Raw genomic sequence first — 14,950 nt, 5'->3', positions numbered from 1 at the left:
ACAGCAGAGAGGAAACAATCTGGGACATCTAATCACCTCTCAACAAAAGATTGCCCCAGGCACTGCCAGGCCATCAAATGCTAATCAACGTGGTCAGTTGAAACATTCACACCTAGTTCCAGCAGACAAGAGTCCTTTGTCCCACCCTGGTCATGCCACAGATATATAAACCCTTTTTCGTAGTTCCAACAGATCTCACTACCTCTGAGGATGCTTGCCATAGATGCAGGTGAAACATCAGGAGAGAATGCCTCTAGATCATGGCCACCTACAACAACCCAGTGATTTCGGCCATGAAAGGTGAGCTCCCTTTGTCAGCTCCAGCTTCTCATGCGGGGACATGAGATAAGCCTAGGTGAGCTCCCTAGGTCAGTTCCAGCTTATCATGCAGGGACATGAGAGAAGCCTAGGTGAGCTCCCTCTGTCAGCTCCAGCTTTTCATGTGGGGACATGAGAGAAGCCTAGGTGAACTTCCTCTCTCAAGCTCCAGCTTTTCATGCGGGGACATAAGAGAAGCCTAGTTGAGCTCTCTCTCTCAAGCTCCAGCTTCTCATACAGGGACATGAGAGTAGCCTAGGTGAGCTCCCTTTGTCAGCTCCAGCTTCTCATGCGGGGACATGAGATAAGCCTAGGTGAGCTCCCTCTGTTAGTTCCAGCTTATCATGCAGGGACATGAGAGAAGCCTAGGTGAGATCCCTCTGTCAGCTCCAGCTTCTCATGCAGGGACATGAAAGAAGCCTCCTACAGAATGGTAAAACATCCGGGTGTCCCCTGGCGGCGTCCTTGCAGATGGCCAATTCTCTCACACCAGAAGCAACTTGCAGTTTCTTAATTTACTCCTGACATGGAAAAAGCATGGCTAAATCAATGCTTGATTTTAGTAATTAAAAGACGATTCAAGCCATAGTTGTTGGAAGTCATAAATGCAGAATCTATGGATATGGAGGGCTTACCATACAAGGATTTGAAATGAGAATGAGAAACTCATTCCCCAAGACATTGAGAAGCAATAAACAAGGCCAAAAAAGTGCGTAAAAAGCAAAAGAAATGGTATTAAAAGGATTAGTGGGAGGAAAGGCGTGAACAACCTTTCCTTGGCTATTTTTCATGTCAGCTGAGTCACACCGTGAGCAGATTTAATTATACATTTAAATGGCAATGATCGAATGAGTTTAGAGTGACCTCTCACCAGGAAAGTGAATTATACCAGGAAAGTTTGGATCTACTGCACAGCAGTTACCATAAAAGGCATTGCTGGGGTCTGGAAGGAGAGCGGGCACCTTGAGCCTGAATGCCAGCGAGAAAGAGGAAGACTTGGCAGCGGAGTCATTATAGAGCTGTGGATGTCAAATGTGACCCTATGGGGCTTTTTTTAAGGCCAAAAATATTTATTATTTATTATTTAGTTTGACGTGTTCATGTTCCATAACCTTTTCAGGCTTGTGGTCCCACCAGTTCTTTGTCACAGGCAGATGGTGTTTGTGGCACAAGTTCCAATGAATCATCTCAGCAACGGTGTTATGCCTCTGCTTGTAGTCTGTCTGCGCGATCTTCTTGCAGCAGCTGAGGGTGTGATCTATTGTTTCATCTTGCAGAGTCTACACTTGGGGACTGTTGTCAACTTTTCAATTTTGGCTTTGATGGCATTTATTCTAATGGCTTGTTCTTGGGCTGCCAGAATCAGGCCCTCCGTCTCCTTTTTCCAAAGTTCCATTTGTGCCACATCCATTTTTTCCATTATTATTATTATTATTATTATTATTATTATTATTATTATTATTAACAACCACCATGCCAGACTACACAGAGAAGCCATTGAAATCCACAAGCATGTGGACAATTTCAACAGAAAGGAGGAAACCATGAAAATGAACAAAATCTGGCTACCAGTATTTAAAAAAACTCTAAAATTACAACAGCACAACAACAAAGAGGAAACAAACAAGGACATCTAATCGCCTCTCAACAAAAGATTGCTCCAGGCACTGCCAGGCAATCAAATGCTAATCAAGGTGGTCAGTTGAAACATTCACACCTAGCTCCAGCAGACAAGAGTCCTTTGTCTTACCCTGGTCATTCCACAGATATATAAACCCCTTTTCCTCGTTCCAACAGACCTCACTACCTCTGAGGATGCTTGCCATAGATGCAGGTGAAACGTCAGGAGAGAATAATAGAATCATAGAATCAAAGAGTTGGAAGAGACCTCATGGGCCATCCAGTCCAACCCCCTGCCAAGAAGCAGGAATATTGCATTCAAATCGCCCCTGACAGATGGCTATCCAGCCTCTGCTTAAAAGCTTACAGAAAAGGAGCCTCCACCACACTCCGGGGCAGAGAGTTCCACTGCTGAACGGCTCTCCCAGTCAGGAAGTTCTTCCTAATGTTCAGATGGAGTCTCCTCTCTTATAGTTTGAAGCCATTGTTCTGCATCCTAGTCTCCAAGGAAGCAGAAAACAAGCTTGCTCCCTCCTCCCTGTGGCTTCCTCTCACATATTTATACATGGCTATCATATCTCCTCTCAGCCTTCTCTTCTTCAGGCTAAACATGCCCAGCTCCTTAAGCCGCTCCTCATAGGGCTTGTTCTCCAGACCCTTGATCATTTTAGCCGCCCTCCTCTGGACACATTCCAGCTTGTCAATATCTCTCTTGAATTGTGGTGCCCAGAATTGGACACAATATTCCAGGTGTGGTCTAACCAAAGCGGAATAGAGAGGTAGCATTATTTCCCTAGATCTAGACACTAGGCTCCTATTGATGCAGGCCAAAATCCCATTGGCCTTTTTTGCCACCACATCACATTGTTGGCTCAAGTTTAACCTGTTGTCCACAAGGACTCCAAGATCTTTTTCACACGTACTGCTCTCGAGCCAGGCATCCCCATTTTGTATCTTTGCATTTCGTTTTTCCTACCAAAGTGGAGTATCTTGCGTGAATGCCTCTAGAACATGGCCATATAGCTCGAAAAAACCTACAACAACCCAGTGATTCCAGCCATGAAAGCTTTCGACAATAATAATAATAATAATAATTATTATTATTATTATTATTATTATATTTATAATTATTATCTGTGAATAGTGAGATTCCTCAGTGCGGAGTCTGGAGATAAGAATGGGCTATCACTCTCCTCGTTGGTTCTCTTCTTTGATGATGTGGAAATGGCCACGCTAAGACTACGATTGGTTTGATTCTAAGGTGAGAGTCTGCGGTTTTAGGAGAATGGCATCCATGCCAGGATAGGAAGCTCATTTGCATAATATCCTGTTAAAACAAGAGTGATTGCCAGGGATGCTGGTATTGCCAGATCCCTGCCTATTTACACTGCCTTTATCTCCTCTCTCTTCCTTAAGCCCTCTGTGTTTTGAAATCCACTTGGACTGTCCATCCTTCTTAAAACAAAGGGCACATTCCTGACATTTCCCCAGTGCCTTTCATTCCAAAGGGCTGTGCCGAACTCACTTTGGCTCCCCATTAAGACGAGGCGAGGCGGCCGTGCCAGCCCCGGCTAATCTGACAATCCGTGAAGGGGATCTCGTGTAATTGCAAGTTATCTGCATTCTTCCAGGCCCAGAGCCATCCCCAGTTGCCTCTGAAGTTGTGGAGACGCATTTGATCCCGCCTGGGTTTGATCCTCCCGGGTGGCACAAGGGGAGCCCCGTCATCCGTGGCACCCGCCCTGCGCATTTCTTGTGGGGAGACAGTATGCGCATGGCACTGGCTGCCTCCCAGTCAGTCCTGCTGCAAGTGTGAATGGTACTGTTCTCCTTGCAGGCCATTTTCCCCAAAGCAAGGGCTGGGAAGGGAGTGTGCTAGTATATATTCTGAAAGCAAAGGAGAGGATATTTATTTATTTCTCGTGTCAGGGCAGCCAGTCAAATATATTACATTTCTAACAGAACAAAGCAAACAAACAGAGAAAAATACAAAATGTGTGAGTTTGGTAGTTGATTAAATGTTCTTTGACCAGTATCTGGCCACTTGCAGTGCTTCTGGTGTTGCTGCATGAAGGCCCTCCATTGTGCATGTGGCAGGGCTCAGGTTGCATTGCAGCAGGTGGTCAGTGGTTTGCTCCTCTCCACACTCGCATGTCGAGGATTCCACTTTGTAGCCCCATTTCTGAAGGTTGGCTCTGCATCTCGTGGTGCCAGAGCGCAGTCTGTTCAGCGCCTTCCAAGTCGCCCAGTCCTCTGTGTGCCCAGGGGGGAGTCTCTCATTTGGTATCAGCCATTGGTTGAGGTTCTGGGTTTGAGCCTTCCACTTTTGGACTCTCGCTTGCTGAGGTGTTCCAGCGAGTGTCTCTGTAGATCTTAGAAAACTATGTCTGGATTTAAGTCATTGACATGCTGGCTGATACCCAAACAGGGGATGAGCTGGAGATGTCTCTGCCTTGGTCTTTTCACTATTGGCTGCCACTTCCCGGCGGATGTCAGGTAGTGCGATACTGGCTAGACAGTGTAATTTCTCCAGTGGTGTAGGGCGCAGACATCCTGTGATAATGCGGCATGTCTCATTAAGAGCCACATCCACTGTTTTAGTGTGGTGAGATGTGTTCCACACTGGGCATGCATACTCAGCAGCGGAGTAGCACAGCGCAAGGGCAGATGTCTTCACTGTATCTGGTTGTGATCCCCAGGTTATGCCAGGAGAGGGTGAGGTTTTAGGAGAGCTGGGCAGCTGGCCTTTCAGTGTCGGAAAGTAATGAAGGATCCTATTGCAAGCGTAAAATTCTGTATGGCATTGAGTGAAATTTCCATATCTTTCATGAACTGGAAGGGGGATTAGTACATCTCATTTTTTGATTTCTTCTCCAATGCCTGAAGAAGTTTGACTAGCTGACACTCTCCCTCTCTTGTCCTTACTTCCGTCCTTCCTTCCGTCCTTCCTTCCTTCTCCTGGCTCATGTGCAAGTGTTCTGTGGTTGGGTTGTTGTAGGTTTTTTCGAGCTATATGGCCATGTTCTAGAAGCATTCTCTCCTGACGTTTCGCCTGCATCTACGGCAAGCATCCTCAGAGGCAGTGAGGTCTCTTGGAACTAGGAAGTTGGGTTTATACCAGTATTAAAAAACCTGTAAAATTAAAACAGCAGAGGGAAAACAATCAGGGACATCTAATCACCTCTCAACAAAAAATTGCTCCAGGCACTTCCAGGCTATCAAATGCTAATCAAGGTGGTCAGTTGAAACATTCACACCTACCTCCAGCAGACAAGAGTCCTTTGTCCCACCCTGGTCTTTCCACAGATATATAAAGCCAATTTCCTAGTTCCAACAGACCTCACTACCTCTGAGGATGCAGGCAAAACGTCAGGAGAGAATGCCTCTAGAACATGGTCATATAGCCCGAAAAAACCTACAACCCAGTGATTCCAGCCATGAAAGCCTTTGACAATACATCTTTTGTGGTTATTTGCCATCAACTTCAACATAGTAACCCTATAAAAGACCTCAAAGATTCCTATTTATTTATTTACAGTATTTATATCTCACCCGAAGGGCACACATATGGCAAACATTCAATGCCGATTGTGATGGCACATCCAAGCCTTTGGGGAAACTATATTGCCTGGCTTTACTCGGGGGCTATCTGATACCTTCTGTTAAGATTAAGACCCTTTAACACAGAGAGGCACTTTAGGCAAGATGAAAAGATAACCAAATGAGTTTACTGAAACAAGATTAATAAAGGGTTAACTCCACCTGGGACTATCATAAGGTAACTTAAAACAATACATTGCAAAAGGAGATTTTGCTGGTTGCAGTCATTTTCTGGAATATTCGAAAGTCTTCTGTCTCTGGTGTAAAGTGATGGATTCTATGTTGTTGCTTACAAACTGTCTTAATCTTCTCTTCTGTGAAGCTTAGGCTGGCCAAAAACTTCTGTTGTCCTTTGGACTGCTGGTATAAAAATACTGCTAAATGCGGCAGGTGCTAAGAATGCCTGTTTGGAATGCTTGGGTCTAGGATTCCAGACAATATCCAAGCCTCTAGTGAGTATAGAAAAGGGAAGAGTCCAGCAAGAGAGCTCTATACAGGGAAATGGAATAGACCAACTAAGACTGGCCTGTGGGGGGATTTTAAGCTCCACCCAAAAACTAATACAAAGAAAGGTCTTTACACTATTGGGAAGGCATATAAACAGGGGGAACTAAAGCAGAGGAGAGGAGAAGGCAGATCCAAGACTTCACACCAATTATACAATTAACAAGGGCAGACAAAACAAACAGAGGTAAAGGCAGTTTTTCCCATCTTATTTCCAGCATCTTGGAGGCTGTGCTCAACTTTGGCCACCGGGGGGGGGGGGGGGGGTCGTTCCATCTTCAATGCTGAGGAGCTTTCCTCTGATCTATGTCCTTAAGGGAGCCTTTATTATCTCCTCTCTGAAAGCAGTACCTATTTTATATACTCACATTTCTGTTTCCAACCTGCTAGGTGGGCAGGTGAGCTGGGGCTAATGACAGGTGCTCACTTCGACCCAGGCTCGAGCTGTCAACCTTCCAATTGGTAGGATTTTCTGCAGCACAGCAGTTTAGCCTGCTGTGCTAAGCCTGGCAATGGGTTCAAATTACAAGAAAGGAGATTCCAACCTGAACATTAGGAAGAACTTCCTGACCAGTCTTGCAAGCTCAGGGCCATGGCTTCCCTGATTGAGTCTATCAACGTGTAATGCAGTTTTCCCCTTTTCCTAAAGTTTTCTGCATTATTGTCTTTCCCATTATTGTCTTGACTTTCCCATTATTGTCTTGACTAATCAGGCATTCAACCTGATTAGCTCTTGGACCCACCAAGTAAACAATGATTTTGATTCAGTTCATTTTGGTTTAGTTCAGTCCATGGAGACCCAGATTCGTACTCCATTGTCTTAGGCACTCTGTTGCGAATCCATTTGGAAATGCTTGAAACATGTGTGGGAAGATGTTCTGCCAACATTGGGGCTGATGATTCTTTATTGCAATTATCTCTAAGAATATATTTTAATTTATTTCTCTCTTGCGGGTATTAAAACTTCCAGTTGGGCTTGGAGCAGCAAACGAAGTACTGTAAACAGAACAGGTTGTTCTGAACAGGCTTTTTTGTCAAGTGAAAAAAATCATATATGACAAAGAAAATCCAACATGATAAATAGGGAAGCAACAATGTTACAGACTTGTTTTACATTTTGTTGCAGTAATTTATGTTATTTTAAAATGGGTTTTATTTGTTGAAATATACAGTATAAACAAACAGTTGCAACACACAAATTCAATGGCTGTTAAGTAGCGAGAGCAAAGACAAACAATAAATGGCAGCCATAATACACTCTTTTATATATGATTTTAAATGTATCGCTCAATGTTCCTTTAATCACATTGGGTTGGACTATTGTCCCAGTTAAATCCTCCCCAAAACCTTGACTGCATTTACACCAGTGTTTCTCAACCTGTAGGCCAGGACCCCTGGGGGTGTCAGAGGGGTCTCCAAAGACCATCAGAAAACACAGTATTTTCTGTTCGTCATGGGGGTTCTGTGTGGGAAGTTTGGTTCAATTCTATCATTGGTGGGAAGTTTGGCCCAATTCTAGTGGAGTTCAGAATGCTCTTTGATTGTAGGTGAACTATAAATCCCAGCAACTACAACTCCCAAATGTCAACGTCCATTTTCCCCAAACTCTGCCAGTGTTCACATTTGGGCATATTGAGTATTTGTGCCAAGTTTGGTCCAGATCCATCACTGTTTGAGTCCACAGTGCTCTCTGGATGGAGGTGGACTACAATTCCAAAATTCAAGGTCAATGCCCACCAAACCCTTCCAGTATTTTCTGTTGGTCATGGGAGTTCTGTGTGCAAAGTTTGGTTCAGTTCTATCATTGGTGGAGTTCAGAATGCTCTTTGATTGTAGGTTAACTATAAATCCCAGCAACTACAACTCACCCCCTCCCCCCCCCCCCCCCCCCCAATACACACACACACGTGTACAACCCCACCAGTATTCAAATTTGGGCATATCGAGTATTTGTGCCAAATTTGGTCTCACAAGTCAAACCTGCAAATGTGAAATGCTGTATCGAATCTGTGGTTAAGTGGGCCGCAAAAATATTGTTTCCAAATTTTGCAGGTAAAGGGCAGGTGGCCTAAACTAACCTTGACGTCATCCATCGGCTGCGCTTTCCCCTTCCCCGCTCTGCAAGTTTTTGGGATACAGCCTGGGACTCCCTGGACCGAAAAGTGTTTCTAATCGCCTTTATAATGGGATTAAGCCATGATAATCTAGTTCTTATGAACTTCATTTAAATCCCTTTGAAGCCCATGAGGATGGCTGGCAGAGAATAGTTTCCACCTGAGAAACTATTTTGGTTTCTGTTTGCTGCTTTTTAGGACATGGTCAAGAAAACCAACATTTACCCTTTTCTGGATGTGGCATTTATATTATCAGGGACCCTAAAAGAGTCTTCGAAGAGGAAGTTCTGCTGTCTTGCCCGAATTCTATCCAACACAATTAAAGTTTCTGTGAGAGCATGAAAATGTGAGGAGATCAATAGGTACAACTTCTGCGGGAAGGTAACGGCGCTCCATGCAGTTGTGCTGGCCACATGACCTAGAAGATGTCTACGGACAATGCCGGCTCTTAGGCTTAGAAATGGAGACTACTACCCCCCCCCCCCCCCAAAAGCCGGACATGGATAGACTTAATATCAAGGGAAACCTTTATTATTTATTTATTTAGAGCTTTTATAACCCGGTCTTCTCGACCTCTGAAAAGGGACTCAGGCTGGCTAACAGCAGAAAATTCAACACAAATGTAGTAAACATAATAGCATCATAATTCATTAATACAAAATACATTATAATACAGATGATACAATATCATACAATTACAAAAGCCAGGTCGTCAGAATAAAATCACAAATTCATCACTATCCGCCAGTGTGTTCATCCGTTATTGACTCGATCATCATTCTGCAAATGCTTTACCTTTACGTTTTACTCCACTTTAATTATATTTCCATCCTATGGTATCCTATGGGATTTGCAGTTTGGGGAGGGGCAATTAGTCCAAACTACAAAGCCCAGGATTGAAAAGGATGTAGACATGTGTCAAAATGAAGTCATAGCACCATCTTGGTTTTTGTTGATTGTTTTTTGTTTCTGTTTGAAAGCGATTTGGAAGGTAGACAACCATCTGATTATTGGCAAAGCCCACAGTAATCAATATCTTCCCTCCTTTCTTCCTTTCAGGGTCGGCCAGGGCCAATTGGAAACCAAGGACAGCAGGGCACTCCTGGATTTACTGGAGCAGAAGGCTTGCGAGGGCCAAAGGGCGAGAAGGGATCCATGGGGGCTTCAGGACCAGCTGGATTCAAGGGCGATAAAGTAAGTTGAGCCCAGCTCTATGTGGCTTGGAAAGCTTCAAGGCAATCCTGGGTTTTATCAGCTCTGGGCATTACCAAGTGGGCTCAGAGTTGGTCTAAAGTCTGATGCATCTTCCAGTGATAATGCCCATATTTATTTGTCCACATCAGTAGTACAAAAGCCTCTCTAAACATCTTCACAGAAGCATACAAGAAGCTCGGCCTGTCATTGAACATCGAGAAAACCAAAGTGCTGTTCCATCAGTCACCAACGAATCCCTCTCCAATGCCAGAGATACAGCTTACTGGTGTAACATTAGAAAATGTAGACCATTTCCACTATCTTGGCAGCCATGTCCCCACCAAAGTCAACATCAACGACAAAATACAACACTGCCTGAGCTCTGCGAGTGCAGCATTTTTTCGAATGAAGCAGAGAGTATTTGAGGACCGGGACATCCATAAGGATACCAAGGTGCTTGTTTATAAAGCTATTGTCCTTCCAACCCTGCTATATGCCTGCGAAACATGGGCTGTCTACAGATGTCACATGCAAGTCCTAGAAAGATTCCATCAGTGCTGCCCCCGGAAAATCCTGCAAATCTCTTGGGAAGATAGGGGGACAAATGTCAGCATGCTGGAAGAAGCAAAGACCACCGCCATCAACTCTGCTGGACCGGCCACGTTGTCTGGATGTCTGACCACCGTCTCCCAAAGCAGTTGCTCTACTCCGAACTCAAGAACGGAAAATGGAATGTTGGTGGTCAGGAAAAGAAATTTAAAGATGGGTTCAAAGCTACAGAATTTGAAGAGGCATGAATGGAGAGTGAAAGAGAGAAGCGTGCCAAGAGGAAGGCATGCCAAGCCAACCCCAACCAGGACCACCTTCCACCTGGAAACCAATGCCCTCATTGCAGGAGATGATGCAGATCAAGAATATGGCTCCACAGTCACCTACGGACCCACCCTGGAGGATTATCCTATTCAGACAACGAGGGATCACCTAAATAAGTAAGTAGTAGAAAAGACTCCTCTTTTGCAGGGGTTAGGAGTGTAACACAGATATCCATAAATTTGAAAAATGGGACATCATCTCTCTAGAAATCTCTAATTCCTCCAGACTCCAGAATTGTGCTGGAGAATCTACAGATGCCTTGAGAACTGTTGGCTCTAGAACTTCTGGGTCTTCCACCATCACAGTTGTGAAAGCTGCAGCAAGTACATCAATGCACTGATAATAAAATCTGCAAATACTGAAAAGACAACTACACGTAGCATTTGCATATTATGCATTGGAGGTGGCAGTTGTTTGTTACCATTACACAGTGCACAAATAGCAACTAGTTATGTATGAGGCTTATTTGGATAGTAAGGTTACAAGTCACGTAGCTCACATGGGGAATTTTCTCAGGGAACGTTCATATCACTGCCATGTAGCAGGAAGCCAACAAAAGTGAACGAGCAGTGCCAGTCGTCAGTAGCTTATCAACTGGCATTGTGGTAAAGGTTAGAGATGAGCGTCCATATTCTGTTTCCCTCCAAGTGCGAAGTTTGCACTGTAATATGCTGCCTAAATGCTAAGGGCATTTCATCATGAAACCGTTTCAGTTTATGGAGAGGACGTAATGTCAAGACAGCATGTGACAAAATGGGTATGGAATAGATTGTGAGACCACGAAGAAACTTCGCAGAGCCATCCAAAAGAAATGTTGTGGATGTTGACAGCAAAAGTCTGTCTCCTTCATGACAATGAGTGTCCTCACACTGCTCATTAACAACCTTAGATATGCAGATGACACCACTTTGATGGCCAAAAGTGAGGAGGAACTGAGGAGCCTTCTAATCAAGGTGAAAGAAAAAAGTGCAAAAGCTGGGTTGCAGTTAAACATTAAAAAACCCCAAGATTATGGCAACAAGAATGATTGACAACTGGGAAAAAGAAGGAGAAAACGTGGAGGCAGTGACAGACTTTGTATTTCTAGGTGCAAAGATTATTGCAGACACAGACTACAGCCAGGAAATCAGGAGACGCTTACTTCTTGGGAGGAGAGCAATGTCCAATCTCGATAAAATAGTAAAGAGGAGAGACATCACACTGGCAACAAAGATCTGCATAGTCAGAGCAATGGTATTCCCCGTAGTCACCGACGGATGTGAGAGCTGGACCTTAGGGAAGGCTGAGCGAAGGAAGAGAGATGCTTTTGAGCTGTGGTGTTGGAAGAAAGTTCTGAGAGTGCCTTGGATCGCCAGAAGATCCAACCAGTCCATACTCCAGGAAATAAAGCCCGACTGCTCACTGGAGGGAAGGATAGCAGAGACAAAGCTGAAGCACTTTGGCCACATCATGAGAAGAAAGGAAAGCTTAGAAAAGACAATTATGCTGGGGAAAATGGAAGGAAAAAGGAAGAGGGGCCGACCAAGGGCAAGATGGATGGATGGCATCCTTGAAGTGACTGGCTTGACCGTGAAGGAGCTGGGGGTGGTGACGGCCGACAGGGAGCTCTGGCGTGGGCTGGTCCATGAGGTCACGAAGAGTCGGAAACGACTGAACAAATGAACAACAACAACAACACTGCTCATGCAACACAAGAGTTATTGACTTCCTTTGGTTGGGATGTTTGAAGCCACCCCTCTAACAGCCCCGATCTCGCACCCAGTGACTATCATCAGTTCACTAAACTGAAGGAATACCTGGGTGGAAAACACTTTTCCAACAACAACGAGGTGAAAATCAAAGTGACGAACTAGCTGAAAAAGGCGGAGGGAAACTTCTATGACACAGGCATCAAAAATGTATTGAACTGAGTGGTGATTATGAGGGAAAATAATGAAATACCTATGCTGTAATCCGTTTAAGTTTTATGAAATGTATTTGTATTTTCAAAACCTTACTTTTTGGATATACCTTGTAACATTGGGTTGGTGTAGGATTTTGGGCTGTATGGCCATGTTCTAGAGGTATTCTCTCCCAACGTTTCACCTGCATCTATGGCAGGCATCTTCAGAGGTTGTGAGGTCTGTTGTAAACTAGGAAAATTCAGTTGGAGCTCCAATAGACAAGAGTTCTTTCTCCCACCCTGGACTTTCCACAGATATATAAACCCAATTTTCCTAGTTTCCAACAGACCTCACAACCTCTGAGGATGCCTGCCATAGATGTAGGCGAAACATCAGAAGAGAATGCTTCTGGAACATGGCCATACAGCCCAAAAAACCTACAACAACCTAGTAATTCCAGCCATGGAAGCCTTCGACAATACCTTATAACATTGCTATTTTGTGCAGGAGTTGCACAGTTCCAGTGTAATGCATCTCGCATGTAGATATTTGTGCTGTGCTGAGGGGTAATTGCACGCTCGTCTTGATCCAAGTCTGAGCTCTACCATTAAACCTTTGCTGTGCTCTTTTTACTCTTTTAGGGCCCGATGGGGGTTCCTGGATTTCAAGGCATATACGGAGTTCCTGTAAGTTTTTCTTTGTTTTAAATGTTTCAATGTTTTAAGGGTGGCAATCTTGATAGCTGTTTGGTAGTTAGTTCTGGAAGAATGGCAGAGGATCAATATAGATAATACGGAACTAGATGGTTGAATACTGAATCCAAGGGCCATTCCATACCACATAGTCAGAGGGCTCTCATTCCACTTTAAATACTATGGATCCCCATATTGCAATTGCTGTTGCATTTAGAATTTTCTGTCAGTGGGTTCTAATGCTTTACTAAACTATAAATCCCACAATTCCATAGGCTGCAGCGTGAAATCATAAACACATGATTATGTAATGATAAAGCAGTCCTTTATAGGCTTACATGCCCATCTTTACTGTATGGAAGGGGTGTTTTCCAACTTCCCCATGGCTACATCTACACTGTCAAATTAATGCAGATTGACATCACTTTAATTCAATGCTATGGAATCTTGGAGTTATAATTTGGTAAGGAGGAGCCCCGGTTGTGCAGTGGGTTAAACCGCTGTGCCGGCAGGACTGAAGACCTACAGGTCGCAAGTTTGAATCCGGGGAGAGCGTGGATGAGCTCCCTCTATCAGCTCCAGCTCCTCATGCGGGGACATGAGAGAAGCCTCCCACAAGGATGATAAAACATCAAAACATTTGGGCATCCTCTGGGCAACTTCCTTGCAGACGGCCAATTCTCTCACACCAGAAGTGACTTGTAGTTTCTCAAGTCACTCCTGACATGACAAAATAAATAAATAAATTCAATGCTATGGAATCTTGGAGTTATAATTTGGTAAGGAGAAGCCGCGGTGGCACAATGGGTTAAACTCTTGTGCTGGCAGAACTGCTGACCTGAAGATTGGGTTGCTGATCTGAAGGTTGTCGGTTCGAATCCGTGAGATGGGGTGAGCTCCCATCTGTCAGCTCTAGCTTGCGGGGACATGAGAGAAGTCTCCCAGCTGGATGGCAACATATCCAGGCACCCCCTGGGCAACATCTCTGTAGACAGCCAATTCTCTCTCTTGCCTCAAGTCACTTCTGACATGATAAAAAATGGCACTATTTGATAGAGAATGCTAAAGAATTGTGAAGCTGCAACTCCCAGGTTTCTACAGCATTGAGCCATTGCAGTTTAAGTGTTGCCAAACTATATTAATTCTACAGTGTAGATCAGGGTTCCTCAAACTTTTTAAACAGAGGGCCAGGTCACAGTCCCTCAAACTGTTGGAGGGCCGGATTATAATTTGAAAAAAAGATGAATGAATTCCTATGCACACTGCACATATCATGTTTGTAGTGCAAAAAAAAACCACTTTAAAACAATACAATAATTAAAATGAAGAACAATTTTAACAAATATAAACTTATTAGTATTTCAATCGGAAGTGTGGGCCTGCTTTTGGCTGATGAGATGGGATTGTTGTTGTTGTTGTTGTTGTGTGCTTTCAAGTCATTTCAGACTTAGGTTGACCCTGAGCGAGGGCCAGGTAAATGACATTGGAGGGCCGTATCTGGTCCTCAAGCCTTAGTTTGAGGATCCCTGGTTAGATAGCTATTTGTCTCATTCTTCCAATATTAGGCTTAAGGACTCAGAAGAAGCTTTCCATTTTGAATGGATATATGCACAAGATAGCAGATACCAAGGCCCTCCATGTTTTTCAAACTATTTTCATCACTTTTAACTGGAGCCCCCAATGTCGCAGTGGGTTAAACCCCTGTGCCGGCAGGACTGAAGACCGACAGGTCACAGGTTCGAATCCAGAGAGAGCCTGGATGAGCTCCCTTTATCAGCTCCAGCTCCTCTTGTGGGGACATGAGAGAAGCCTCCCACAAGGATGGTAAAAACATCAAAACATCCTGGCATCCCCTGGGCAACGTCCTTGTAGATGGCCAATTCTCTCACACCAGAAGCGACTTGCAGTTTCTCAAGTCACTCCTGACACGACCAAAAAAAAGAAATTCAATGCTATGGAATATTGGAGTTATAATTTGGTAAGGAGCCTCGGTGGTACAATGGGTTAAACCCTTGTGCCGGCTGAACTGCTGACCTGAAGATTGGGTTGCTGACCTGAAGGTTGTCTGTTCAAATCAGTGAGATGGGGTGAACTCCCATCTGTCAGCTCTAGCTTGCGGGGACATGAGAGAAGCCTCCCAGTTGGATGGTAA

The 14,950-nt window shown here is 44.3% G+C and overlaps 1 protein-coding gene across 1 annotated transcript in view; it reads left to right on the top strand.

Moving 5' to 3' along the window:
- Positions 1–14,950, top strand: part of COL4A6 (collagen type IV alpha 6 chain) — a 207,059-nt gene that overhangs the window by 115,102 nt on the left and 77,007 nt on the right. The window contains exons 4-5 of the mRNA XM_067471575.1: positions 9,216–9,350; positions 12,748–12,792. Coding sequence (XP_067327676.1) covers positions 9,216–9,350; positions 12,748–12,792 — 180 coding nt within the window. The remainder of the gene's footprint in view (positions 1–9,215; positions 9,351–12,747; positions 12,793–14,950) is intronic.

The sequence above is a fragment of the Anolis sagrei genome, chromosome 10 (assembly GCF_037176765.1).
Source record: "Anolis sagrei isolate rAnoSag1 chromosome 10, rAnoSag1.mat, whole genome shotgun sequence".
Taxonomy (NCBI): domain Eukaryota; kingdom Metazoa; phylum Chordata; class Lepidosauria; order Squamata; family Dactyloidae; genus Anolis; species Anolis sagrei.
This window is presented reverse-complemented; position numbering and strand designations above follow the sequence as displayed.